The following is a 26955-nucleotide window of genomic DNA, read 5'->3' as shown; positions in this document are numbered from 1 at the left end:
ACACACCAAAAAGCAAAACAATTTTAAAGATAAATTTTATGCATTTGCACAGGTGTGCACAGGATGATCAAGACATTATTAGGTTTAAATGAAGTAGTCAAAGATCAAATTCCAGCATGCTTGATTTCCAGTTGTCACACTCCGGTTTTAACTGGTCGTTTTGGGGGTTGATTCTGTGTCGTGGAAATGTACCAAGTTTGGCTTTCATTACTTCATGTCTACCAGCGGTAGAGCTGCTTGAGATTAAGCGAGAGCTACTCCGGGTGTTGCCAAGGCCATCCAAGTAATGGGGGGAAAAAAAGAACAATGAACAACAACTCTTTTGACTTTTTATGGTGTTATTAAACACTTCTGGAGACGGAAGTCCCTCGAGTCCAAATTGCAAACTGCCGTGTGCATTCAAAGCACTGCTGGCACATTGAACCATATACATGCTCATCCATCCAACTTCAACAACAAAGCAGGTCCCCATAAAGTGGAAAGCAAGCCCAAAATTTTCCGACACAGTCCAATCATAATATAATTATATTTTGTTGCCTGAGTTCACACTCTAGAGCCCCAACTAATGTTATACAGTATAAGTAATTAAATTCACATCTTATAATAAATTCAAATGCGGGCAACTTGTGACCAGTTAGCTATATCCAGATGCAAGAAGACTTTTTTTCCCCTAGAAATAAATATTAGGCCCCAAAACAAATGGCCACAAAAAGCACAGTATATAATAAATGTTTTCAGCGTCATGATTTTTTTTTTTTTTTAGTTTAACCGTCCGAGGACAAAAACTAAAATGTCCCCTGATATGAATGTTTCCACACCCCAGTTAAAATGGTTTGTATCCTTGAAGTTGAGCAGGAAGAAAAAAGTTTTCGGGTTGACCGCCAATGTGTTTTTGTGTGCATTGCCAGATCAGCGGCGGCTAAGCAGAGGATTCACTAAGCAGCTCGTAAAAAGCCAGGGCCTGCAGCAGAGCGTCGCAGAGCTCCTCTCCTCCGCCTCTTCTGCTGCTCATCTGGAACCAGTTCCTGTATTTGACCAGTAGCTCCGGCGGGAAGTTTATCCGCGGCATCTTCTGCGTCACAGACTCCGTCATCAACCGCCGCACTATCTGCGCCCCACTAGTCCGCGACTCGCCCACCATGAGTCCAAAGTGGCGTCCCACGGCGGTGCGCATCATGTTCAGAACTCTATGACGAGAAGTTGCTACTTTAGGTGTTGGCATTCTCAAAAAGCCAAGCTCCAAGCAAAAGTGCCAAACCTGGGAGGAATGTTGGTATCCTGTGGGAAGTTTCTGGGTTCCAGGAGTGCAAATAACATGGCCTCCACCGTCCTCATGTGCGCCATTACTGGGAACAGAGCTGTGTTCTGCACCGAGATGGATGGCTTCTCGATGATGTAGAAGTCCGCCGAAGGGAGGAGGGACACTACTGCTGACACCTGATGATCACAAAAACACAACTTTCACACCACAAGGTAAGTCACTGATTAAATTCATGGGTGGTGGTTAAGAACCAGCCTCACATCGTGTAAGTAAGCTGACGCCATGTAGGTGCCCTTCAGGAAGTTTGGACAATCGAGATACTGCCACTCCATGACGGTCATCCCTCGGCCCATGTGTGCCCACGCTATTCGATTAGTGGCGCACACGAGTGAAACGATGGAATTGGCATCCTGGATTAAACAAAAAGATCACGAGACAAAGATGACGCCAAAAAAATGGATCAATAACATTTTGCCCTTGCAAGGCTTCAAACACTATGTTGGCAGAAGTGGCTTACGGTATTAAGCTTAGGATGTTATCAAGAGGTGGCAAATGAGAGACTGGAAGAGTCACAGAAAGGCAAAGAAAATATCCCTTACTTTTTTCTGAGAAGTGTAAATCAATTATATTTATTAGAATCAGTTTTCGAATTACTTTAAATCAAGAATTATTTTTGATAACTGGTTAATTATTTAGAGACCCATTTGTCAAAACTCTCAGAATTTCATCTTCAGCAGAAAGTAGATTTATGTAGACTGCATGCAAACCTTTATTGTGCCAAGGCAAACATTTTACATTCTAAAATGAAATGTGATGTTACATCAAGAAGCGGGGTGTTTTAGGTGTGCCTTTACGTCCGCATACAGGTAGGTGTCTCGAGAATTACCTCAATGTTGTCAATGAACAACAGACTCTTGCAAAGACATGATAATATAATCTGGATTTCCCCAACTTGTTTAAAAACATAGTTTACACATCATACTTTGAAGAAAGTAATGAAATTCTACATATTTGGGGCATTTAGCAAACAGGACTACTTTCTAATTTGCCTTGAACAGGAAAAACATTGCCCGAGTCCATGTCACACAAGCGAGAGAAAAACTCCTCTATATACTGTGTATATATATATATACCGGTATGCATATTTATCCCCCACCCACCCCCAAATTAGGCCATGTCAACCTTTGGTTTGGTTTCACAGTCGTCATGGGGGAACCAGGACTATATTGTGGCCATTGCAAAAATGAGTTGAACACACCTGTAAAGTGCTTACCTCCAGCCAGGACCTGTCCACCTCAGGCCTGATAAACTTGGCCAGCTGAATGCGCACCTTCTTCTTCTTCACCGGGTTGAGGATGGACTCGAACACCACGACGGCGCTCTTGTGCTTTAGTAGCGGCACGTTAACCACACTCTCCAGTGTCTTAAAGGGTCCGTGTTTGCTCCGGTAGTCCACTATGTTGACAGATTTACGCCCTCGGAGGAGCTTGACGCCCGCCAGCTCAGTGAGCGAGGCGTTGTTGAGCAGCATCAGGATGGCGTCACGCTGCTCGGAGGTGTAGCAGGCATCTAGAGGAGCGGTGTGCTCATCGTTGTTGTCCTCCTCTTCACAGGCGGTAGAGATGGTGGTGTTGAGGCTCTCGATTCCCGCCACTGGGATTCTGCTCCTCCAGCAGCATGTGCACTGGAGGTAACGCAGCTCCATATCAGAGGACGAACCTGGTCGAGGGCGGCGGAACAAGCTGGAGTCACCAGCATACTGACCTACACAGGGGACACATTATTTATTCATATCAGTGTTGGTAAGTACAAATACTAAGATAGGGTTTTCAGGTGTTTGTTTGACTTTGATCTTTTAAACAACTTTTTTTGAGTTCCCAAAGTTTAAAAACGGTTATCTGTACTTTCTCATCCTTACTTTGTTCAAATAATTTTTGTTCCAACCTATGTGGATGACGATATGATGTAAATTAAGATAAGAAAACCTTTTTTGTCCCACAATGGGGAAATTTACAATCTACAGCAGCAAAAATAAAGGGGGTGGGGGGGTAGAAAAAGTATTGCATGCACAAAATAAATGTTTCAGAAAAATGAACTGTACGCAGTACAGAGTGGTGGTAAAGTCAACAGTCGTTGCGATTCGCATTGTTCATTGTAGTCTTGGGGATTCATTCAAAACAGGAACTGAAGGGACATTGAGGATGGTGAACTCGGGAGCATGAATGATGCCACAACAGAGCAGGAGAAGCAAGATATTCCTCATAGGTGCTAAGCAGGGACGTGCGGTCAGGGGAGGCAGGTGAGGCAGTGCCGCACCTCTGAACGCGCATTGCATTGCGCAATCATCACAAACTGGGTTGATACATGCAACTGGCACGTCCTGCTTGCCGTACATCTGCACATCAGCAATATAACATTTGCAGATACATTTATTTGATCTGCTTTTCCTAAGTCTGGCTAATGTTTTTAAACCATTAAAGTTTAATGTTTTTTGGTGACATATTTAGATTTGCTGATGGGAAATAAAACCGCAGTGAAAAGGCATAGGTTGCGGCAGATCGTTCTCTGCCGCAATTAAGGGCGTACGTGAGCAAACAGGTACGTTGCGCTCTTCTTCTGTGCAGAGGCGCCAGGCGAGTCAAGTGCGATCCTTTTTTAAATTTGCTACGTCGGACAACCAAAATGGAAGAAAAGGATTATATATCGAAGCTTAAAAACTTCTCAAAACTGGACTTTCAGTCAAAAGTGGACGTGATTAACACAGGTAGACCAACGCCGGAGCGAAAAGGTTTGCTTCAAACTACGGGACAGCCGGACAACTTTTCAAACGGAGTGGTACAGCCGAAAAGAACGGTAATGTGGCTGTCCTTCGAAAACCCGTCTTTACTGTTTTCCCTGCCTTTTGTTCTCAACTTGTCTGGATATTGTGATATGAAAAGCGCAAGGATCGATTTGGCATTGAACGAACAGCGGAGGTTCAACGTTAGCATCCGCAATGCCAAGGTAAGGGAAAACCGAGAGATTGTGAAAGACCTCATTCATGCAACCTGCTTTTTCGCTAAACGGGAGTTGGCATTTCGTGGTCACGACGAGAGGGCAAGCTCTTCTAATCGTGGCGATTATGTAGAACTATCACATGCTTTTGATGAGAAAGATGAGAGGTTAGCTAGACATTTGGACTCATCCAGTGTGCTTTCTGGCTTGTCCAATAGAATACAGAACGATATAATTGAAGCTTTCGGTGATGTGATAATAAATGATCTAAAAAGGGAGATCAATGCTGCCCCATTTGTTTCCATAGAGTTGGACGAGACTACGGATATCACAAACAAAGCACAGATCTGTTATTTTGCGCTATGTTGCCAAAAGTGAAGTGGACTGTGGTGGTGGAAGCATTTTTAGGATTTGATGATGTAAGTGATGATAGGCGAGCCCCTGCTGTAGCTGCATATGTCTTGGAAGTGTTGGAGAAAACAGATGTGTTAAAAAACTAGTAGCGCAAACCTATGATCCCGATCGCTGGGACAATGATACTCAAATGATGGTCACTGGATATGATCGATGGCTGTCAGAAGCATCGACATGCTTTTTAATGATGGCATATGAGGGCATTTTCAGTGAAACTGATGCACTTTTTAGAGTGCTGCAAAACAAAGTCATGGACATTGGATATTGTTGTGCGCGAACCCACGACACCATCGGAGTTGTTGAACGCATGAGACGGGACTTTAACACACTGTATGAGCGATTTGAGCAGAAATGCAGCACACTTGGCCGAAACAACAGTGGAAGAAATCAGTCGGTCAGAGATGAGAGAAAACAAATGTTCGACAAGATTATGGTCAACATCAGTGTTCAGATGAAAGCTAGGTTTGATCATTTTGTGAGCTAGCTTTCCTCGGTTTGGTCGACTGTACAAAATTTAATGAGATGTCACAACATTTTGATGACACCAAACTGCAGAGCCTGTCAAAATCTTATAACAAAATAAATTAGTCTAAGAAAAATAGAATAGAATATTGTATTTTTACCCATGGGGTCAAATTTTGGATATGAAATAACCAGTAGCCAATTGAATAAGCTACTGTTTTTGGTTGATACATTTGTAAATCTGACACTAAAGGAGTCGGTGCCTCACCAACCATGAACCTTACCGCACGCCACTGGTGCTAAGAATGATTGAAATACGATGTCTCGTGCCAGCCCAAAAACCAACGGCTTTTGGCATTGAAAAAGAAAAAAAAACATACTGGTATGGTGTACATTTTTCACTTGTCAATTTCTTCCTTTTTTTTTCTTTCACAACGGAACACGTTGTTTTGATGGCATGAACGCCTGATCCAGACAGCGAGTACTTTTACCACCTCTGCTATTTATTTACAAGATCAGGTTTTTCATTTCACATTGGATCATTTTAGAAGATAGTGAGCAAATATAAGGGTTTCAAATGTTTTGACACGCAAGCCCCTTTTGTGTATAAACCAGCAAAATATCCACGCACTGCAATCAAATAACGAAATGGAACGGTACTTACGACTATGGGCAACAGACGACAAAACTCGCCTGGCGACCCACATGTTCACCAATGAATCTTTCTTATCGTATTAATCGCTCTTCAATTGTGACATCGGATAAATATTTCGTTGTTGTCCGTTGCGTTAAAATGCCCGGTTTAAACAACAGCATCACGTAACGTTCCGGAGATGTCTTTTTCACCACACTGACCTCTAACGGTTGTTTTCGTCATTAAAAAAACAGCATACCCGTGACCCAAGTGAGAATAAGTGTTGCTATAACTCAACCCTTTATCCAAGATGAAAGCATGCAGTTTTTTTGATTATTATTTTAATTATGCCGATTAAACATTTATTTGTGACGTCATGAAATAATTAAGTGGGGCTTAGCCACTCAGGCTTAAAATAAGCTTTGATTTCCCCCCCTTTTTTGGGGGGAGGCGGTGTAGTGCCATCCCTCATGACAGCACACTGCTTTTTAGATCACTTAAAACAAACAATGTAAACATGTAATTTTGTTAGATTAGATTCAATATCATTCTAAGGCAAAATTCCGACATAAAACTGAAACTACATGAAACCTGATCCTGCTTTTGTAGAACACAAGTAACCGCTCTCACTTCCTTTCTCAGTTTTTTCCACACCTCGCTGTTTGTGTGCAGAGCAATAAACGTCATGATGCTGAGCGGCAAAGAGGAAACACTTGGCCACCACAGTGCACTGAAAGGAAAATATATTATTTCACCTGCCCACTGTGTGTTCTGTCTGTGCATATAGTATGCAACTCCATTTGACAAGATCCAGCAGAGCCTTTACCTATGGCCAACCTAGAGAGAAACAACAAAATCTTGCTTGATTTGGTGAGACAGCCTTGGAACAATACATGTGCTGACTGTGGTGCTCCTGGTGAGTTTTGATTTCTATAATTCAGTGGTGGGTAAGCGTTATCTTATCAGGGGCCATTTCACTCTTTACAAATGCCTCCCCAATAGCCTAGCTAAAGTTGTGAAAAAAAAGATATGATGCAGCATCGATGCAACTGTCATTAATATTTTTTCCATCATCAGTTAAAAAAAATCACCACTCAGGCTACTAAAACTAGACTCCTGTTTAGAAATGTGCCTTGACTGTTACATACTTTTAGCCATTTTTGAGAGTACTTGCCTTCATTACGGTCAAAGGTAAGCTTGGGCCAGTCATACCTAGTCAACAGCCAATCACAGTGCACATCGAGACAACCATTCACTCTCACATTAACATCTATGGACAGTTTAGAGCAGGCATGTCCAAAGTCCGGCCCGGGGGCCAAATCCGGCCCGCGGTCAAATTTCATTCGGCCCTCGGCCCCTGTCATAAAATCAGTGCCGTCTGGCCCGCAGGTTGGGCGCAATGGAACACGTGTTGCATTGACTGAGGTCTCGTAGACTGGTGAGTGATGTTTCATAGAGTACTGCTTCCCTCTAGTGGCTAAATGAGTAATAGCATTCACTAAATCAGTAATAGCATTTAGACACTAGAGGGCATCACTCACGAGTTAACAAGACATCACTCCGTGTTCATATTGACTGATATGTCATATTTCAAATTCCTGTTTCAAATGAACCAAAAGAAATTCTTAAGATTGTTGAAATTAAAATAAAAATGGAAATGTGAAACAGACTGGCTTACTAAAATTTGTTGAACAATATTGTTGTTCAATGTAAAGAATGTCAGCCAAGGTCGGCCCCCTGACATTTTACCACATAAAATCTGGCCCCCTTGGCAAAAAGTTTGGACACCCCTGGTTTAGAGTCTTACACATATGGGGGGGGGGGGGGGGGGGTTTGTTTTTTAATGTGGGAGGAAGACGACATGAAGGAAACCCACCCAAACCCTATATTAGGGAGCCAGAGTTAAGATTCGAACCCAGAACCTCGAAACACCAAGTGCATCATCCTGCTTTTTTTTAGAACAATTTCTTGAGTTTAGATTTGTATGATAGTGCGGATCATATGCTTGATGTCTTCTTTGCATTTGCGTCTTTTGGTTTTTTTTTTTCTTTTAACGGATAAGAGTTAATTTCACTGTGCGCTAAAAGAGTTTAAATCAGGGGTGTCCAAACTTTTTGCCAAGGGGGCCAGATTTTATGTGGTAAAATGTCGGGGGGCCGACCTTGGCTGACATTCTTTACATTGAACAACAATATTGTTCAACAAATTTTTGTAAGCCAGTCTGTTTCACATTTCCATTTTTATTTTAATTTCAACTATCTTAAGAATTTCTTTTGGTTCATTTGAAACAGGTATTTCACATGCAACTGCTTATTCACTTGACTTTTTCTTAAACAGAAGTCTCCTGAGTGCAAATTGATTGATTTGAAACATAAAATGTATCACCATGACTTTTCAATAGTCACAAAACCTTTGATTCGAACAACGGGGAAATGAACAAGCAATACACATATCCACAACTGCAAGGATCATTTGAAATATGACATATCAGTCAATATAAACACGGAGTGATGTCTTGTTAACTCGTGAGTGATGCCCTCTAGTGTCTAAATGCTATTACTCATTTAGTGAATGCTATTACTCATTTAGCCACTAGAGGGAAGCAGTACTCTATGAAACATCACTCACCAGTCTACGAGACCTCAGTCAATGCAACACGTGTTCCATTGCGCCCAACCTGCGGGCCAGATGGCACTGATTTTATGACAGGGGCCGAGGGCCGGATGAAATTCGACCGCGGGCCGGATTTGGCCCGCGGGCCGGACTTTGGACATGCCTGGTTTAAATATTGACGGCCTTGGGCCGAATCCTCGCATCTGCAAACCGATCACATTTTCTAGAAAAAAAGGTTTGTTTTTTGAGACATTAACATTGCATCGTCAAAGAGAGCAAAGTATTTTCAACTGTTTGGATAGGTCAATAATAATTTGAAAAATAGCCAACCCCACGCGGATTCTGACCAGTGCTATCGGTACGTGAAAAAATATTAAATTCACAGAAGTTGGGTTTCCTCCCGGCAACATCGAATACTTCTAGTGTTTCTGGTTGTATTCTGTGGAAGGAAGGAATCAAGCATATTCTGAATAAGTATCTTTTTCTGGTCATTCTAACATTGCTAAAACAAATAATCTGAAGCTTTTACACACTGTTCGAAATGAGCTGCAAGAACAGGCACATTGTGTTAATTGTAATTTAAAGCCACACTTTGGTCACATTTTATAGGATCAGAACAGGAAATGGTGGCTGTGTCCCCAGTGTTAATCAACCTTACTGTCATCACTGTCGGGGTAAATTTATGTACAATGTGTTTATCTTTGTAGAATAGGTGTTAATTGTCATATGGGCTTGTATTTCATGTTCTTGTATGATAATCTCACCCCGTCTGTGTTTAGTTCCCATATCAACATTATTTGCGTGCTTGCCTTGCAGAGCCTGATTGGGCTTCCTACACGCTTTGTGTGTTTTTGTGTGTCAACTGCTCTGGAATGCATCGGAACTTGCCTTCTATCAGCAAAGTCAAGTCCATACGTCTCGACCATTGGCAGGACTCTCTTGTAGAGGTATGACTTTGTTTTTCTTTTAGGCTCACATAGCCTCATTTAAATACACGTCTTTAAATAAATGTCTTTGCTCTCATTAATACCGTTTCTCAAACAGTCTTCTCTTTTTTAACCCTTCTTATCGTCTTCAAAAGTTGTGACATCGTGAGCATGTACTCCAGATAATGCCACTTTTTCCATGATCTCAAAGAAAATTAGCAATCTGTACAATGCATGCTTTCAATGTCACTTTTTTTTGTCACCCCAGGCCATGAGTCAGCGGGGAAACTTGGCAGCCAAAGCCACTTACGAGAAATGTGTTCCTGCGTTCATCTACCGCCCGGAGCAGAGAGACTGTGTGTACGTGATGATTTGTCATCAGAGGAATTTATTAGCTCAGTGGAATTGAAAGCGAAGGCTCGCCAATATGCTTTTGGAATCTCCTATTGCAAACGTTAAAACGGGAACAAACACACAGAGAGCAGCTATTAAAGCAGCCTGGTGATTTATAACCGCCAGGGTTCTTAAGGATCAGTGGATTCGTGCCAAGTATGAAAGGAGAGAGTTCATTGGAGAGAAAGGCTATTTTCAACAGTCGTATGGTGCAGGTATTACAACTTTATTTTTGTTTTCGAATGCATGTCCATTAATTTGTTTTGTGTGCTCGATGTGTTAGACACCATTGAGGAAACGCTGTGGAAGAAGGGCAAAGACAACAGGCACTTTTTAAAAAGGATCTTCCTGCTGTCCCACAAGGACTTCACTCTCAGATACTTCACAAAACAGAATGTGGGTCCTAAGATTGCTCTCAATAGAATTTGGGAGAATTTGGAATTCGGCTAGTGGCCAAGTGCATTGAGTTACATTGTGCAAATTAATTTTTGTAGTAATATTAAATAATGTTACCATTTCATTTTTTAAATTGTTTTGCAATACAGCGGGACTTCTATTTTTGTATGCGATATATCTATTTGTACAGTTCAGTTTTCAACTTTTTTTTTTTTCCTCCAAGATATTGGTGTAACTTCTATTTCGATCATTGCTACTGTTGTTCAAACCAAGTCCAGAGTTCCCAAAGCTGTGATCAGCATGAAGGAGCTGAATGCGGTTTTCCAGCCCGAGAAGATCGGACACGCTCACGGCCTGCAAATCTCCTACTTGCAGGAGGTACGGACAAGGAATATCTTTGTTTACCACGAGAATGGACAGGTGAGGCACAAATTGCTGAAGCACGGTATTCACCCAGTTGGTCTAGAGGTCACCAACCTTTCTGAAAGTGAGAGCCACAACTACAAAGTACTACGACTCATGAATGTGAAGGGCTGCAGTCTGAAATAAAAAAACTTTCAATTACCTTTCATTATTTTATAAACTTATTATTGACAATTAATGATTTGCCAGTGGTAGGTCTCTGGACCGGTACTGAAGTTCAAATTGAATCTTAACAATTTAAAATCGGATTCCCTTTTTAATACCTTGTGTTGTACTCACACTTCTACAGGTCATTGTTTCCTTTTTCAATGCTATTCGAGCAACACGCTTGGCTTACCTCCAGAAGAAGCATCCCACGCTACGACAAAGTGAGGTGGGATCAATGTAGTGATCGTGATCAACGTAGCACATTTATATCAGAATTTTGAACAACTTTAACGTGCGCTTATCGTGGGTTTATCTGCAAAGTTAGTACCTCAGTTAACAAGACACTGCCTTAAGGAGGGATACATGGAGAAAACTGGCCCGACGGTGCGTCGCCTACCAAAAAACATGCGTCAAAAATGTTCATATTTCTATTTGTTGTCTTTTAACGTGCTATATTCTGTTTGTTTTGCAGCAGCGGGAGCCATTCAAAAAGAGATGGTTCACTCTGTGTGCATTGAACAGGAAGCTTCTCTATTATAAATCCCCACTGGTAATGCCCCACGCCCCCCAAAAAAATCTGTCATATTTTTAAATAAAAGAAGAACATTATTTTAAAATACATTCACTTAATTTCAACTTACACTATAAATTGCCATGCATGTCCCCATCCAGGATACAAGCGATCTGCTCACAGACGCTTAGTAAGAATGATTAAAAGACCGTATTTCCTCAAATAACAACCATCCTTTGAATGGATGTCATGACCCGATGAGTTGCTGTGTGCAACATCTACTATACAGGCAAATAGCCTCGCTCAAATACGTTCTTATTCATTTTGCTTGGAAAACAAACCCATGCATATTCACTTCATACTGTTCACATACTGTATTCGGTAATGCTTGAATGTTAGCATGACTGCTGAGTCAATTTAAACCAAAACAGCAACACCAAAACACAACATATCTCGTTCCCATCATGAAAAACACTTGACATAAATCTCAACATGCTGAGACCATGTTATAAAATTCCACCAAAAAGGCGTCCCCTCGAATAAACTTCCATATGCTGTTGAATAAACCATTTGAAGTGTAATCCTGTGCTGTCTTGTCCCATATTAGGATGCCACCGAGCTCGGGGCCGTCTTCATCGGCACAGAAAGTCACGGTTACTTGGTGTTGGAGGGCAGCAGGCGCCACTCCAGAGGTGGTCGCTGGCACTGTGCCATCACTCTACACACGCCAGACAGGGAGTTTGTGTTCATGTGCGAGCAGGAACTGGAACAGCAGGAGTGGCTGCAGGCCTTCGGGAAGGTCATCGGTCAGCCAATGACGCCAGAAGACTATGCAAGTAAGACAAATATAATGATGTGAATATACATCCATCCATGAAAGGAAGGACTTTATCCTCATGCAAATTTTATGTTTACAGGCTTGTTATTGTCTCAGTCAAGACACCAGTTCATATATCAATGCCAAATATGTATACTGTAAGTCTGTTGTTTGTCTTTGTAGATGAAGCCAACATGAGAAGGTGCAAATAACCTGAAGGGGTTCTTACACCAATGCACACTATCATTTTTATACTATGGACAAATGTATCGGGAGATATCTGGCTCATAAACTACTACTAAGTTGGATGCATGAATATCTAGGTAAGATGAGGTGTTATTATTTAACGGTTGCATGGGTCTGACTAATGATTTGTATGGACTCTTCCCACAATGTATATACAGTAGTTTTATTTTGTGGTAATGTGTTAGGGTTGTACTGCAGCATTGGTGAAAAGGTTTGTTAAAAGCACTGACACAAGTGTCATTTAACTGTTGTGTTGATGGCTCAAATAAAGAACATTTAAGTATTAGCTTCTGCCCTGTTTTTATAAGAACACACTTTCCAGCTGTCACAATATCAATGTTTGGGCATCAATCCATTTTCTTTAATAGTTAGGGTTCAGAATCTAATTAAGAGTCAAATCCAGCCACTGGTTTACAGATTTTTTTTCTAAATATTTGGTTGAAAAATACGGAGCCGAAAGAAAGAAAAAAGAAAAGCTTAATTAAATTAAATCGACAGTCGCGCTTCTCGGTCAGCTGACTTGAAGGGGCGTGGTCAAAGAGCCTAGCTACCGCCTGCTAATGCAGTTAGAGTAGATTAACCTAGTCAGCTCCTTGCATGCACTTTCACCGAGGCCTTTCGTCGCCTCGTGGCTTACGACTCACTTATCAACATAAACAGCTTACGTTTGGAATAATTTGGTTGAAACATTTCTCATGTTGAGCATCGAAATGTCAACGCCGTGATATGCGAACGTAGCGGCTAGCTAACTAGCTTGCTAGCCGGGCTGTCAGTGTCCTCCTTGCCCACGGGAGCATAAATGTGTGACGCATTGTACGGCCGTGGCGTAGGTGAACGACACACTGGGGACGATGCGGAAGGACGTCAGGATCTTACTGGTTGGCGAACGTGAGTCATTTCACTACTGCGTGATGTCCATCTTCATTGCTGTATACTAACTGGATGTCATTCATTTCCCACTATATGTGCAGTCCCATTCAGTGTTGCAGTAACCTCAATTTACACAAGACGTTATTCGTATCCTTGAGGGCATGGTCACACCCATTTTAACACGACTTGATGATGTTGTTCTTTGCAAAGTGTGATAACACATTACCTCTTCCGTGCATTCATGGTGACAAATAGATTTTGCTGTACTACGCTTAAAACACAGGACTTGTTTCATTCGCAAGAGAACGTGTTGGCCCCCCGACAGAAAAAAAGGGTTCTTGATTGATTGGTCTTTGCAAGAACATGGAAAATTATGCCCACAAAAGTGTGCACAGAATGTTGTTTTTTCATATACAACCAAAAGCATCATAATGGTCTCATATGCCGGTAGTTTCAATTTATTATTCCGTTTTTTTTTAAGTTTCTTTACAAACCATCAAGACTGCATGCTTGTTATTCCTGATCAATAAAAAGCTTGTATTCCCCTTGTCGGTCGTACAAAAGAATGTTTTTTTTTTGTTGTTGCTAATTTATTTTTTTAAAAGGGCAATTGAAAAGCTTATTACATTTGGACTAACGTTCATTTTGTTGGACAGTGACAAAAGTCAATTAAATCCCAAAGTGTCTTCGTTATGAATTTTGTTTTTAGCCACTCCACTAAAATGCTTATGGGTCATGGTTTTAGGTTCAAATTAAATCTTAGCCACTGTGTAGAGTTTGCATCGAACTGTATGCTACTTAAAACATGGTGTAGTTTGGTGCATTAACTTCCAAATTGTAACTTATGTTGTTTGATTCACAGCCAAGGTGGGAAAGACATCGCTCATCATGTCCCTGGTCAGCGAGGAGTTCCCAACTGTGGTAAGGATGTCTAACTATCCTTACACTTCACAGAAAGTACCTGCGGTCTGTTGGGAAGAGATCAGCCTCGCTAGTGAAGTGACGTGAATGTTTTCTGTCAGGTTCCTTACCGAGCTGAGGAGATAACCATCCCTGCAGATGTCACTCCAGAGAGAGTCCCCACACACATTGTCGACTTTTCAGGTCCTTCATAAACTACACAGGCAACGTTTTAACTCGCATTTGAACATTACTAATTGTATAAAGAAAAAAAAACAACAAAGCGAAAGTAACGACAATTCACTATTTGAAGTCTGGAATGAATTAAGTTGGAAGTAAACTCGTAAGTCATTCAGCTGCATGCTATCTATCATTAGACTCTAGAATCTGCTTGTGAAATGAATGTACACATTTCATTAATATCGCATGACAGTCACTGTACTCTATTGTTCCGAGCAACCATGCTGTTTTCTACTTTCATATCTGTTTCTACGTTGTGGTGATCATTCATCAGATCTTTTGTCTTCCCTGCGCAGATGCGGAGCAGACAGATGAGCAGTTGTTCCAAGAGATCTCAAAGGTCAGTCTCAAGATTGTTATATTGTACGTCCCATGTTAAGTGCTGACTTCAACTGACACTTACTAGGCCCGCTGTCTTCTTTTCCCGTAGGCAAATGTGATTTGCATTGTGTACTCCGTCAACAATAAGACGTCAATAGAGAAGGTGAATAAGAATAACAATAATGACCATGATGCGAATAGCTGGCTTCTGGCAGCTCGTCTGTTTGTGCATCGGCTCACCAGGAAGAGATGTGATATATATATATATATGATATGCTCCAACCCACCTGCGACTCTACTAAAGACGAGTACAAAAAATTAATTGATGCTAATAATTTGGAAATGTCATTGATCACGGTACCTTTTTTAAAATTCTCTTCTTTAGGTGACCAGCTACTGGATCCCCCTCATTCTTGACAACACCGACAAGGACAGCAGGTATGTGTATATTGTCTGGGTTTTAAAACTGCACTGCATCATATTGAGAGTTTTTTCAAATAGCTTTGCACATGAAGCTGAAAGTATTGTGCAGTATTTGGTAAAAGCTCTCATGATGATGCTTTCCAGTTCTTCACCCCTGCAAATAAAAGTGAATGGTAAACATTCATTTTTATTCAAATGACCCTTTGTTACCATAGCATGAGTCTTGCGACGAGAGTGGCTACTAGTTGCAGTAGGTGTCTGTGGAGGGGGAGGGGGGGAACTCGCATACTGTATAGACAAAAGCATTTTCTCTCATGGAGGCAGCACGTCATACACGACTGTATACTATCTGTATAAATGAGCCCCACTGTTATGTAACAGTGGGGACAATTGTTGAACAGCTCACTCACACACTTATTGAGAATTTGGCACATCATGAAAAGATTTACTTGGTTGTTTAACTTTACACTTGATGGATGGGCAAGCATTCCAAAGACCCAACTGTTTATACATAAGACCCTAAAAAGTCTACTTTCTGTAATATGTGCTCTTTAAAATAAAAATGTTGTCCCTCATATATGTTCCTGTGTAACCAGGGTTCCTCTCATCCTGGTGGGAAACAAGTCTGACCTAGTGGAGCACAGTAGCATGGAGACCATCCTGCCCATTATGAACCAGTACAGCGAGATCGAGACCTGCGTCGAGGTGTGGGGGGAAACCTTTCTCACCAATAAGGCAGCGCAAGTGGATTAATGTTCTCGACTTAATGTACTCACTCTGACCTAAGAGACAATTCAATAGAATGAAGTACCGTCAGCCCCCCACACTTTTACAGTATGGCATTGTCCAATTTGAAGTCAGAAAATAGTTTTTTTTTAGTTTTTATTATCATTATTTTTATTACTGTCAGTAACCACGCCAAAAAAAATGTCATACTTTTGTACATACATTTGTAGACATTTGCCGTTCACTGTTGCGTTCAGTCGCTTTCCGCATGAAAGCCTCATATTCATTTCCCAAGCTAATGCTATTCTTCCTGTGTTTTTTTTTTCGTTGTTAAATAGCATGCAAATGGTAATTAAAGACTTCCTGCGTTCGGGTCATCACCTGTCTTTTTTGCAGACGGGATAATCAGAGCAGGCATGGTGCTCAGACGGATCCTGTGTTTTAATACCCTGTCTGGCCATGCCAAACGCACACACGTGGACGCACACACACACACTGGGCGAGAGAATGTTTCCATTGCACTGTCACATGGTATTTTCCGTCATGCCAAGTCAAGTGTAATTCCACCCTGCTTCAAGGCTTATGTCCTACAAACTCACGTGCCGCACAGTAGTAGCCACCGCCTTGAAACAGTTCTTGATTTTGTACCTCTAGTGCTCAGCAAAAAATCTGAAGAACATCTCGGAGCTGTTCTACTATGCCCAAAAGGCTGTCCTTCATCCCACTGGCCCCCTCTACTGTCCAGAGAAAAAAGACGTAAGTGTCGCCATCATAATGAGCCAGAATTACTAACTACAGGATGCAGCTTATGACAATACTTGATCTCATTGTAGCACATTTCTGACCCTGTGACACTGACAATTTAATTTAGCAACTTCACTGCAGTACAGGTACAGTAACAAAGCGCATTTTCAGCAAGCTGGTGTGATGTGGTTTCTACCCAAATTTATTTCTCGATGGTGCCGTTGGGAATTTATTATCAAGAGCCCTGCAGTATTTGTCACTGGGCTGCTCTGTCCTAAAGCTTGCAAACTAAAATATTCATTCGTATTTGATTTAGTTATCCAGCCAATTAACTAAATTAATTGTACATGACATGATTATACGTTTCATGAAATTATTTTATTTTTATTTCATTTGTTTTGTCTCATTAACAAATGACGTGTTAAAAAAATAAATGAATCAATTGTGGCTTTTGAGTACAGAAATGTGCCCACCTATGCTCCGTGCGGTTGACTCTAAATGCAAATGCATCATTTGTCGTGTTTTGGTCCTAGATGAAGCCACTTTGCGTCAAGGCGCTGACGCGAATCTTCAAAGTGTCCGACTTGGACAACGATGGTATTCTCAACGATAGTGAGCTTAACTTCTTTCAGGTAATTTCCCTGTTTGCTGATATTATTGAGAATCGCCTGACTCAACAATGCGGATTAACTAATGTTATTTTGGTACCCCCTAGAGGACATGTTTCAACATGCCACTGGAGCCGCAGGCGTTGGAGGATGTGAAAACTGTCGTGAGGAAGAATTTGAGAGATGGGGTGTGCGACAATGGACTCACTCTCAAAGGTTGGCACTCTTAAAACACACACTCGCGCGTTAGGTCCGACTTTAGTCTTTAACCGTGTCGCTTCTTTGTCTTCCCTCTCCAGGGTTCCTGTTCCTCCACACGCTGTTCATCCAGCGAGGTCGACACGAAACAACGTGGACGGTCCTGAGGAGGTTCGGATACGACGACGACCTGGAGCTCAATCAGGACTACCTCTTCCCTCCGTATGTCGTCTTCACGCTGGCATGATCATGAACGGGGACGACTGTTAGTGCGTTGGGATTTTAGCCATTCCCTCCGTCTGTGTGTTTCCCCTTTTTTTGCCTCAAAGATGCTCTGTTCTCTGACCGTAGTTTTTCATGGTGACGTTACAGGCTGAAAGTCCCCGCCGACTGCACCACAGAGCTCAACCACACAGCCTACCTCTTCTTGCAGAGTGTCTTCGACAAACATGACAAGGTATAATCCTTGACGTCTGGCTGCATGTTCTTTCAACTCTGAAAAGCTGCTCAGTCTGCATTACTGTACGTAACCCAATCGGCCCCCCTACTTACTGATACCTGCCAGTCCTGACCCCCTGCTAAGGCACGCTTTCACTTGAGAGGGGAATTGGCAGTGAACTTCGAAGGGCAAGCGCAACAGTGAAAAAGAATCGCGTGCTGTGCTCTGTGTTCTGTCAGGACCGTGACTGTGCCTTGTCGCCAGAGGAGCTGAGGGACCTGTTTGATGTTTTTCCCTACATGCCCTGGGGTCCTGACGTCAACAATACAGTGTGTACCAACGAGCAGGGCTGGATCACCTACCAGGGTTATCTCTCACAGTGGACGTGAGTGGCCTCTTTTTTTTTTTTTCTAACGCAGGAGTGGCACATGGGCTCCAGTCTATAAACAGGCCCAATGATCATTTTGCATTATCAAGAGTCCTGCAATATTTGTTGCATTAATTTAAAACCCCCATTTTTTTTGAGGGCGTGTGTGAATAAATAAATTAATTGCTTTTGGGGGTAATTTATTGCACATAGTAAAATATTAGTTAAAATATTACATATATATGCTCAACATTTGTTTTATTTTTTGTTAGGGTTTGTTTGTCTATTGAACATAAAACATAGTTTTATTAACTTATTGGTTCATAAATTCAAATTCAATGAATTAAAAATAAAGTCACAATGAGAATGAATTATCTTTTCAGATTTTTAACTCATTTACGAATGACTTGGCCCATCTGTCCATTTTGAAATCAAACTTTGCTCACCACTGATCTTATTTGTATTAAAAATAATTCGATTTTTTTTCGTTTGTCATAAAAATGGCGTAATAATGAAAACAATTTTTTGTATTTGTCTTGTGTAATTTTCTTAATCTGTTAAAATTAAAAAAATCTAACTTAATTTTGTTGCTGCATCTATTATCTATGCCAAGTAGTTTTATTTCTTTGCATTTTATTTCAAATACTGAGTATTTAACACTTTGTTATTTTCCCAGATTTAATTAAATTTTTATATACTTTTAAAACATTACTTACCGATTGTTTCTGTATTTGTTTTTTTTCACACAATTAGTCATTTATATTCATTTTTTATCGTGCTTTTTAAAGAACTATACATTCCTCTAATTGTTAGTTTACCCTTATTGTTATTATTTTCAGTTTAACAACTTATCTGGATGTCCAGCGTTGCCTGGAGTATCTGGGCTACCTTGGCTATTCAATCATAGCTGAGCAGGAGTCCCAAACAGCAGGGATAACAGGTAAACCAGAAAACGGCTTTTTTATACACACACACAGACTGCTGTGCTTTGTTGAGACTTGCGGACATGTGACGTGCATAGGACACGTCCTAACTAATCCTGTGATGCGTACGTGACATCCCCCTTGCCCCCGACCCCCAGTGACCAGGGATAAGAAGATTGACTTGCAGAAAAAGCAGACACAGCGTGGCGTCTTCCGCTGCAATATCTTCGGAGATGTCGGCAGTGGGAAGAGCGGCTTCCTCCAAGCCCTTTTGGGGAGAAACCTGATGGTAAACCACAAAATGTCAGCCCTGAAAAATAAGTCAATATGCTATTTGTCACTGTGGCTCAACTTCCCAAACTTTACATGATTTTATTTATTTATTTATTTATTTTAGCACCAGCAAATGATCAAAGAGGAACATAAATCCTACTACGCCATCAGCACGACCTTCGTTTATGGTCAGGAGAAGTACCTTCTAGTAAGTGTCTCGTTAAGATTGATGGCTGTCTTCATATTTCCCATTTCCATAAAGGTGGCAGCAGCTTTGACCTGGGATCCCAGAGTTCCCTCATTCATTTGGGCCACTTTTATTCGTGATCTTTTTTTTTGTTCGTGACCCACAACCTGCGACCGTAGGTGGGCAAAATTTGTGATCAAGAGCCGCGCGGATTTTACTTTTGAATGGACAGACGGGCAAAGTTATTTGTAGATAATAGATACAGTGTTGCCTTCTGAGATGACTTAGGAGGTTTTTTCTGTCCTAAACGCTGTTGTTAGGCCATTTTATTTATTTTTTTAACTTGTGAGCGCAGACTTGAGATACAATCACTTTATGGTGTGAACTCATCTCACTTCATATCAAGCAGCCCTTTCTCAAATAGTGAAGAATTCATCAGAAAGGCAAATTCAAGCTGTTTATTGCCACCCATATTCAAAATTTAAACTACACCAACCATATAGCTTCACCTTTCCCTTTGCTAGCTTCATTGCTAAAGCTAAAACTCATCTGTGTTGCTGTGCTTTTAAAAGAATGAATCGAGCAATATTTGGCCCCCGTGCGATCTTTTGCCCACCCCTGCTGTAGACAAATAAGACCAAAGTCAGTATTTTTTTGTTCTTCTCAGCTTCATGAAGTGTTCCCTGACTTGGACTACCTGTCTGACACTGACCTGACCTGTGACATCGTCTGCTTTGTTTATGACATCAGCAACCCGTACTCCTTCGATTATTGCGCTAAAGTCTTCAAGGTACAATTCCCATGCTAACGGCTTTTTTAAAAAAAAGAACAGAAAATCCCTGATTTGAATAGCATCTAAACAGGCATGTCACCCTTGCTTTCATAGCAATACTTCATGGACTGCAAGATCCCGTGCATGATGATAGCGGCCAAGTCGGACCTGCCCGAGACGAAACAGTTCTACGGCTGCAGCCCTCTGGAGTTCTGCCGGAGGCACAAAATGCCTCCTCCGCAATCGTTCACTTGTAACACAGCGGGGCCGCCTAGTAGAGACATCTACACCAAACTCAGCACTATGGCCATGTACCCGTAAGTATGCCCATGTCATCGCGCAATTGTCTATTTCCTTCTGACAGGCAGCTGAATGAATCCCATGAAGGAAACGAATCAGGTCGTGACTGAAATAGTACCGCGATGCCACTAGGGGGCAGTAATTACCTTTCGTGTCAGCGATACCGCCTTGTGCGACAATAGACGTTCTTACTGCCAAGCACATCGACGACACAACTGACACGGCGTCTGTAAAAGCTGATGTTTAAGGCGGAGTTTCAGGTAAAAGATGGATGACGTTTTGACAAAAGCACAAAACAAATTAAGGATGTTCTCAACATTTGTATGCAGTGTTTTATAAAAATGCATTTGCACAAATGAAGCTCCCCTATTAATTCCTGACTCCTAATTTCCTGGAGCTCTCTGCGGTTAAGTAATTGAATTCTCCCTCGCACCACATGAGGAAAAACCATCTCCGATAAGAGTCACCTTCCTACCTTTTCTTCCTTCTTTTATTCCTCTCTTCTGTTCTATTGTCTAGTTTCCCTCCTTCCTTTCCTTCATCTTCCCTCCTTTCTTTCTTTGCAAGTTTTTGTTAATCTTCCTTCCTCCCGTTCATTTTTCCTTATTACTCCTATCCTTTCTTGTTTGTTTGCTTTTCATTCCTTCCGATCTCTCATACATTTCCTTCAATGTTTTGCTTTCCTCCTTTTTTCTTTGTTCCATTCCTGACTCTAACCTTCCTTCAATCCTTCACTTTCAACCCTTCAATCATTCCTTCCTTTATCATTCCTTTCTTCTTTTCACTTTCCTTCCTTCTTCCTGTCTTTCTTTTTCATTCTTTCCTTCTCTCTTTCATTCATTTTCCCTTTCCTTTGTTTTCCTTCCTTCTTCAATCTGTCCTTTCTTTTTTTTTTCCAATTCCACTTTCTGTTCGTGTTTTGTTTTTCTGAAGGCCCTGACAGTTCCCCCCCACCCCTCCAAAAAAAGTCTCTTAACATTCAAGATCTTGCTCTTGTGTGCACATCTGGAGTAGGACAAAGATCGGCTGTTAGGACCTGTCGCTTCACCACGTTGCTGCGTCACTCACTCGACTTGACGCATCGACGCGCTTGGCTACCCTGCGGCCTGGCAGGCACTGTTGCATTTCCTCCACTCAAGCACAGCGGTGCTCACGTTCGATCCCCGCGGAGGCTTCGAAGCCTGCAGGGGGAGCATCAACAATCACATTTCTGTTGTGGTGGCAACTCTGAGGGCATTTCTACATGATGGCATCTTTTAAAGGCTTCTTCGTCTGGCGTGTTTGTATGTGTGTCTTTCTCCTCAGCCACGCGCGACTGCGCTGCATGTGCACTTGTAACCGCTGCACCTTCTGCTTGTGTCAGAACCTGCTCAACTCCGAGCTGCTGCAGACGGTCAGGGCCAAACTCCACGCTGTGGTTCTCCGCAGGTCCTTGTCCAAGATCTCTTCTCTCTACTCATCCAGATGTTTTTGTGTAACTTGACTTTCACTTCCACATTTCCAAACAAGTTCCTTCATAGGAGAGCCGCCACCAAATATTAAACGTTAAATTTAGCATTTTGGATCTCGGCTAAGCTGACGACAGAAATTTCATTTAATATTCAGATATTCGTTCTGGGTCCTAAGGAACAAAATGTAATGATCACGCATGAGATTTGGACATTGATGGACTTCTGAACGGGATTTTCTCTATGAATTAAATGAAAATCTGATCACCAAGTTGAACAAGAATAGAAGTCGGAATAAAGTTTTAATATTTTCAGATTCAAGGCACACGGAGGCAGTCATGATAGGACGATAAAGATGGAATGTTACAAGAACCAAATTGGAATAAGAATAAAGCAGAAATGTGTGAATACTAATTTAATGTAGTTTTGACTAAGTTGTAAAAACTAGTAATGTTATGAACAAATTAATGTGAGAAAAGGTAAGGCTAGATCTTTTTTTTTTGTCAAAAATATGAATTGGAATCTTCATGTCATTTTAATGTTGAAGGTCGCACACAGAAACATTCTTGAAACGATGATTTTGACTTAATACTGGTAATTTTATGACTTGACCTTAGCATGCACAGTATTTAAACACAAGCCATCACATTCTCTTTCACTTGTCCTCTTCTTCAGTCTTATTTTTTTTTTTTTTGTTTAACGAAACCGTTTTCTTGCATTCCCTGGTCCGCATGTTGTTGAAAGCCTTTCTATTTTGACTCTTCCCTTTGTTGTCTTTAGGTTGATAGCCTTTTTATTCATCTGGTGAGCCATCAACTGACTGTCCTTGATTATTTTTAATCTTTTTTTTATGGGCCACTTCATCACCATCTTTCATCCTTGACATGTCACTGATGTACATTTTTCTCGATTCCATCCTATTTTGCACATCCCCCTTTGTTCATACACCTCAACAGTAATTCTTTGAAGGGTGTGATGATGACTTCATACATTCCGACGCCCTTTTCCGCTGTCTTTGTCACAGACATATGAGCCAAGCGGACCTGAAGAGTTCTGCCTTCTGGCTGAGAGCAAGTGTCGGCGCCACCGTGTTTGCTGTGCTGGGCTTCGCAATGTACAGAGTTCTGCTCAAACCACGGTGATGCCTCATGACTACCCACAACCCTTTCTTCTACAATACATACTATATGGACAAAAGTATAGGGACAGTCACTCGGCTATGGGTGTGAACGACCTTATGAAAGTCTTAAAAGGAGACATCAAGTTCGTTTTAAAACAGTTTTCAGGTGTTTTCACGTCTGTGACTTTCGTTGAAATACCCCCAAATAGTCTCAATGGCCACTTTGTACACCACATTTCCTATCTTGCTGAAATCAATTTTAGGGGCCAGCAAAAAGACAAACAATAAGTCATTTTTTCCGGATTATGTCTTCCGTATTAATAAGAAAGGCCCTCTCTGTTCAAGCGACATCGATAAAGACGGTGTTGGATGGGTTTGGTTTAAAAGAACTCCGTCACAAATGAGCACCGTCCATCAACACGCCCTCCAAAATCTTCTAAAAAGAATCCCAGAAGAATTGAAGCGCTTGTAGCTGCAAAGAGAGCCTTTCTTCATCATTTCCTCTCGTATTACGGTAGTGCATTTGGGTGAAATTGCAACGTGTCCCAATCCTTTTGTCCATCCAGTGCATCAACACAGGTACCAAATTTCTGACTTGAGATGCAGACATTTATTGTGCTTAAAAAAAAAAGTTGCAATATTTAATTTTCTACTTCAAAGTGTAATTTTGCTTATTGTGCATGTGTGCAGAAAGAAAACATATATTTATATCAGAGGAATATAAGAAGCTACTGCTGATTGAAGCGTATTAAATTGTATACAGGTGTGTTCCATAATTTTTTTTTCTTTCGGTTGGCCCGTTGACTGCACTTGTCAAGCCAGGCGAGAGATGCAATATTTTAATTAGTGATAGTGTACATACTGTAAATAACTCTGAGCTTCTCCTTCAGACTGGCTGGCATGATACTTAAGCATCGATAGGATTTATTTATTTATTGTTTTTGCCTTTTTATGGCCAAGTGTGTGAATGGGGACATGTGACCTGCAGAATTTAGTCATGCTGCAAAACACGTGTTATCATTTCTGGCCACATTCCATCCATTACTCACCATAATTAGTATGTGCTGTGTAGCTGAAAATGAAAACATATTTGTTTGTCCCCGTGACCTTTTTCGAAATCTCCACCGAATTTCTTGTAGCGGAAGATTCAACGACAGTCTGTTGTACAACTGCTTGCCATATGTTACGATTGGATGAACAGTATTTCCCAGGCACCGCCATTTGGAAAAATCACAATAAATACAAATCATCTGGTTTGACATGTCTGAATGTTTCTGCACAACTGATTAATTCCTTCAACTTGAGAGCTCAAAACGCGGTTCATCCTGGACTGGGTGTCAGCAAAGGGGACATATAACATTTGAAATGAAATCCAATACTATACCTGTGCTGCAATCAGACAGTGATTCATTTAGTCATTTGTTCAGCATTATTGCGGTTCCAGTTTGCGATGGTGTTTTGCATTGTCGAGAGAACTGTTTTAACCCCTTGGGTACCTACATAAGGTATCGGTAGTCAAAATAAATTCAAATTAACCAAAATCTCAGTATGATGTAGTGTTTTTCCACTAACACCAGGCAGCAGCATTGCGTAGAAAAAAAATTCCACCCAAACCACCAATGTACAGACTTGGACTGATGTCAATGTTAAATTCCCTCTTGGACTAACCTGCAATTTAGCACATTTTCAGGTTCTGCTCATTAAATCTTATGTTAGGTTTTGCAACCCTCACACCCACAAATTCTCTCATCACGACAAACACAAAGTGTTGTGGTTACTTTGATGCTCTTAATGAACTCACACATCGCAGAGCTCATCTTTGTCACATTCTCCGTGCACCCTCACACACACAATTCCACCCCACTGTTACGCATATCGGATGTCTCCAGCTAATTTATGGGTTGCTTGTCTGAAAGGTACCGACCATGAACTTTTTTTCCCCGAAAACACCCACGAGGGGAGAAGGGCAAATTAAAATCACTTGGAAGTGTGGCCCTTCCCTTTTTTATATATACTGTATATGCCATTTAGCACTTAGCATTTAAGTTGCCCATCCCCGATCTATGCCACCGGCGTACAGTGGCAGGCACAGAAATTAAGTGGTCCACCGGATGGCAGAAGATAAATTAACTTTTGAATCCACTTTTTTTGTGAAAGATGAGATCAAATATGTACTTGGTAAACCCGTTTGTAAAAGACAAGTTCGTAAAATACTAAAAGCTATTGTAGTTAACGTATTCCATTAAATTCACAATGCAGTACAACAATATTGATTATCAACAAAAGGACCAAATGACTTCAACGGAGCGTGTGAGTGACAGTCAGCTGCTGCAAGGGGAGGAGGGAAGGAGGTCGTGCGGGGAGGGGAAGAGCTTTCCCCATCCCCTCCCTTCTCCCGCCGCGGACGGAGCTCCGGAGCCTCCTGGAGCTAACCCAGGTGGCGGCGGCGGCGGCGGCGGAGTACGCCGGGCTAGCAAACACCTCCCACCACCGATCCCCGAGGTGAATATAACAAACGCTCCAAATCATCGTGCAGACGTGAAAAAGGTACTGTGACGCACTTAAAAAAAAGAAAGCTTGAGTGTTTGCTGCAAACGTCTTGAACTCAACTACTAGATGGGATTCGTTCCTGTTACTACTCGATGATGTCATTTCATTTTATTACTATTTTTTTTTCTAGAGTCCTCGACTCCCTTGCTGCTGTTGCGCAGCATCCTGGCTGCTTCCCAAACTTGGACGCTTGCCGCCTTCTCTCCTGCCTGGGATTATCCTAGTTTTCTCTCTTTTATCAATCCTTTTCATCTGAGTCGTTGGATTTATCAACTTCTTCTTCAGCGAATCTTGAAGTAGCCTCTTCTCCGTTGTTTTCTTTCATCACTGGAACTCACCTCACGACGATGGTGGTCAAGTGAAAGTGACGCCGAGGAAGGAGCCAGAGTGGAGGGGAGAATATAAAACCATGCGGAGTCATCGGTGAGGGACCGCGTGTGACCAGGAGGATGGCGGGCGGCAACCGGGAGCTGACGGTCACCTCCTCCCCAGCGGTGGCGGCCAATGCGGAGGGAGAGGAAATAGAAGTGTTGGAGAGCACCGAAGTCCTTCCCGTGGCTCCCGAAGACGTGAGTAGGAGATAACTTTATTGGCGGGCAAAAGTATTGGAACACGTTCCTTTTATCAAGTCACGTGCACTTACTGTATATTTGTTATATAGATAGTTCCATGCAGTCCCTGATCCGCTTATCCTCTCATGAGTTGCGGGGGTGTACTGGAGCCTATCCCAGGTGTCTTCGGGCAGTAGGCGGGGGACACCCTCAACTGGTTGCCAGTTAATTGCAGGGCACACATAGACAAAAAAAACCCCCATCAGCGCTTACAGTCACAACTATTTTTGAGTGTTCAATGAGCCTGTCATGCATGTTTTTGGAATGTGGGAGGAAACCGGAGTACCCGGAGAAAACCCACACAGGAACGGGGACAACATGCAAACTCCACACAGGGAGGTCAGAGCTGGAATCGAACCCTGCACCTCTGCACTGTGAGGCCGACGTGCTAACCAGTCCATCACCGGGCCGCCCTATATCTATCGGCCGATTGATCGATCGATATACACTTATCAATACATTTTTGGACAGTTCCCCACTTTCCCCACTGATTTTCAAGATGTGTGAATGGCAAAAATATTCTAAAATATTCCCACCGACACGCTCTAAAATCTAAGGCAATACTTAACATTCTCCAGTTAGTTTTCATTCAAATTGGCTTTTGTATGTGGATTTAAAGCACTTGAATGTGTTGCAGAACAATGGGAAGAGCCGCTAATGACGTCATGTAGTTTTGGGAGAAGGAGGCAATACTCGCA

The 26955-nt window shown here is 41.8% G+C and overlaps 4 protein-coding genes across 10 annotated transcripts in view; 3 read left to right on the top strand and 1 right to left on the bottom strand.

Annotated features, from left to right (window-relative positions):
• Window positions 1-21: 21 nt before the first annotated feature.
• Window positions 22-5961, bottom strand: tefm (transcription elongation factor, mitochondrial). Its single transcript, XM_052084123.1, has 5 exons — window positions 5796-5961; window positions 2535-3025; window positions 1522-1671; window positions 1259-1437; window positions 22-1187 (listed from the first exon to the last, which is right to left on the bottom strand). The coding sequence occupies exons 1-5, from the start codon at window positions 5836-5838 to the stop codon at window positions 920-922; spliced, it is 1131 nt and encodes a 376-aa protein (XP_051940083.1). The 5' UTR covers window positions 5839-5961; the 3' UTR covers window positions 22-919.
• Window positions 2917-12523, top strand: LOC127613180 (arf-GAP with dual PH domain-containing protein 2-like). 4 transcript variants are annotated; one of them, XM_052084118.1, is made up of 12 exons: window positions 2917-3063; window positions 6553-6681; window positions 9195-9325; window positions 9573-9664; window positions 9824-9912; window positions 9981-10093; window positions 10367-10513; window positions 10806-10889; window positions 10985-11047; window positions 11136-11213; window positions 11782-12010; window positions 12175-12523. In XM_052084118.1, exons 2-12 carry the CDS (start codon window positions 6594-6596, stop codon window positions 12201-12203), a joined length of 1143 nt encoding a protein of 380 aa, XP_051940078.1. In that variant the 5' UTR covers window positions 2917-3063; window positions 6553-6593; the 3' UTR covers window positions 12204-12523. The 4 variants fall into 4 exon arrangements, with proteins under 4 accessions (XP_051940078.1, XP_051940079.1, XP_051940077.1 ...); XM_052084119.1 differs by having other exon boundaries at window positions 2945-3063; window positions 6438-6681; window positions 10367-10471; XM_052084117.1 differs by having other exon boundaries at window positions 2945-3063; window positions 6438-6681.
• Window positions 12524-12747: 224 nt separating this feature from the next.
• rhot1b (ras homolog family member T1) lies at window positions 12748-24355 on the top strand. Of its 3 annotated transcripts, none has more exons than XM_052084094.1 (20): window positions 12748-13125; window positions 13970-14028; window positions 14130-14211; window positions 14544-14587; window positions 14678-14731; window positions 14954-15006; window positions 15588-15696; window positions 16372-16473; window positions 16995-17093; window positions 17177-17285; window positions 17369-17489; window positions 17640-17724; window positions 17946-18091; window positions 18913-19013; window positions 19155-19285; window positions 19394-19477; window positions 20124-20246; window positions 20343-20545; window positions 21892-21956; window positions 23001-24355. In XM_052084094.1, the coding sequence occupies exons 1-20, from the start codon at window positions 13089-13091 to the stop codon at window positions 23006-23008; spliced, it is 1815 nt and encodes a 604-aa protein (XP_051940054.1). In that variant the 5' UTR covers window positions 12748-13088; the 3' UTR covers window positions 23009-24355. The 3 variants fall into 3 exon arrangements, with proteins under 3 accessions (XP_051940054.1, XP_051940052.1, XP_051940053.1); XM_052084092.1 differs by having other exon boundaries at window positions 21834-21956; XM_052084093.1 differs by lacking the exon at window positions 21892-21956 and having other exon boundaries at window positions 12749-13125.
• Window positions 24356-25401: 1046 nt separating this feature from the next.
• The window catches only part of rhbdl3 (rhomboid, veinlet-like 3 (Drosophila)), a 29856-nt gene continuing 28302 nt past the window's right edge, over window positions 25402-26955 (top strand). Inside the window, exons 1-2 of one of the 2 annotated variants that reach the window (XM_052084111.1) lie at window positions 25402-25643; window positions 25777-26215. In XM_052084111.1, the coding sequence (XP_051940071.1) occupies window positions 26096-26215 (120 nt within the window). In that variant the 5' untranslated portion in view covers window positions 25402-25643; window positions 25777-26095. The remainder of the gene's footprint in view (window positions 25644-25776; window positions 26216-26955) is intronic. The other variant, XM_052084110.1, reaches the window with a different exon arrangement.

The sequence above is a fragment of the Hippocampus zosterae genome, chromosome 13 (genome assembly GCF_025434085.1).
Source record: "Hippocampus zosterae strain Florida chromosome 13, ASM2543408v3, whole genome shotgun sequence".
Classification (NCBI taxonomy): domain Eukaryota; kingdom Metazoa; phylum Chordata; class Actinopteri; order Syngnathiformes; family Syngnathidae; genus Hippocampus; species Hippocampus zosterae.
Note: the sequence above shows the minus strand (reverse complement) of the source record. Positions and strands in the feature narration are given on the sequence as shown.

What these genes read in the sequence shown, in the direction of transcription:
- tefm (XM_052084123.1), bottom strand. Translation starts at nt 5,838, where the DNA reads ATGTGGGTCGCCAGGCGAGTTTTGTCGTCTGTTGCCCATAGTC. An exon ending in GTCGTCTGTTGCCCATAGTC is followed by an intron (nt 3,026 to 5,795) that starts GTAAGTACCGTT and finishes TCCCCTGTGTAG; the next exon opens with GTCAGTATGCTGGTGACTCC. An exon ending in GATACCAACATTCCTCCCAG is followed by an intron (nt 1,188 to 1,258) that starts GTTTGGCACTTT and finishes TTCTCGTCATAG; the next exon opens with AGTTCTGAACATGATGCGCA.
- LOC127613180 (XM_052084118.1), top strand. Translation starts at nt 6,594, where the DNA reads ATGGCCAACCTAGAGAGAAACAACAAAATCTTGCTTGATTTGGTGAGA. An exon ending in CCGGAGCAGAGAGACTGTGT is followed by an intron (nt 9,665 to 9,823) that starts GTACGTGATGAT and finishes TATAACCGCCAG; the next exon opens with GGTTCTTAAGGATCAGTGGA. An exon ending in TTTACCACGAGAATGGACAG is followed by an intron (nt 10,514 to 10,805) that starts GTGAGGCACAAA and finishes ACACTTCTACAG; the next exon opens with GTCATTGTTTCCTTTTTCAA.
- rhot1b (XM_052084092.1), top strand. Translation starts at nt 13,089, where the DNA reads ATGCGGAAGGACGTCAGGATCTTACTGGTTGGCGAAC. An exon ending in TCTTCGACAAACATGACAAG is followed by an intron (nt 17,725 to 17,945) that starts GTATAATCCTTG and finishes GTGTTCTGTCAG; the next exon opens with GACCGTGACTGTGCCTTGTC. An exon ending in GGTTATCTCTCACAGTGGAC is followed by an intron (nt 18,092 to 18,912) that starts GTGAGTGGCCTC and finishes TATTATTTTCAG; the next exon opens with TTTAACAACTTATCTGGATG.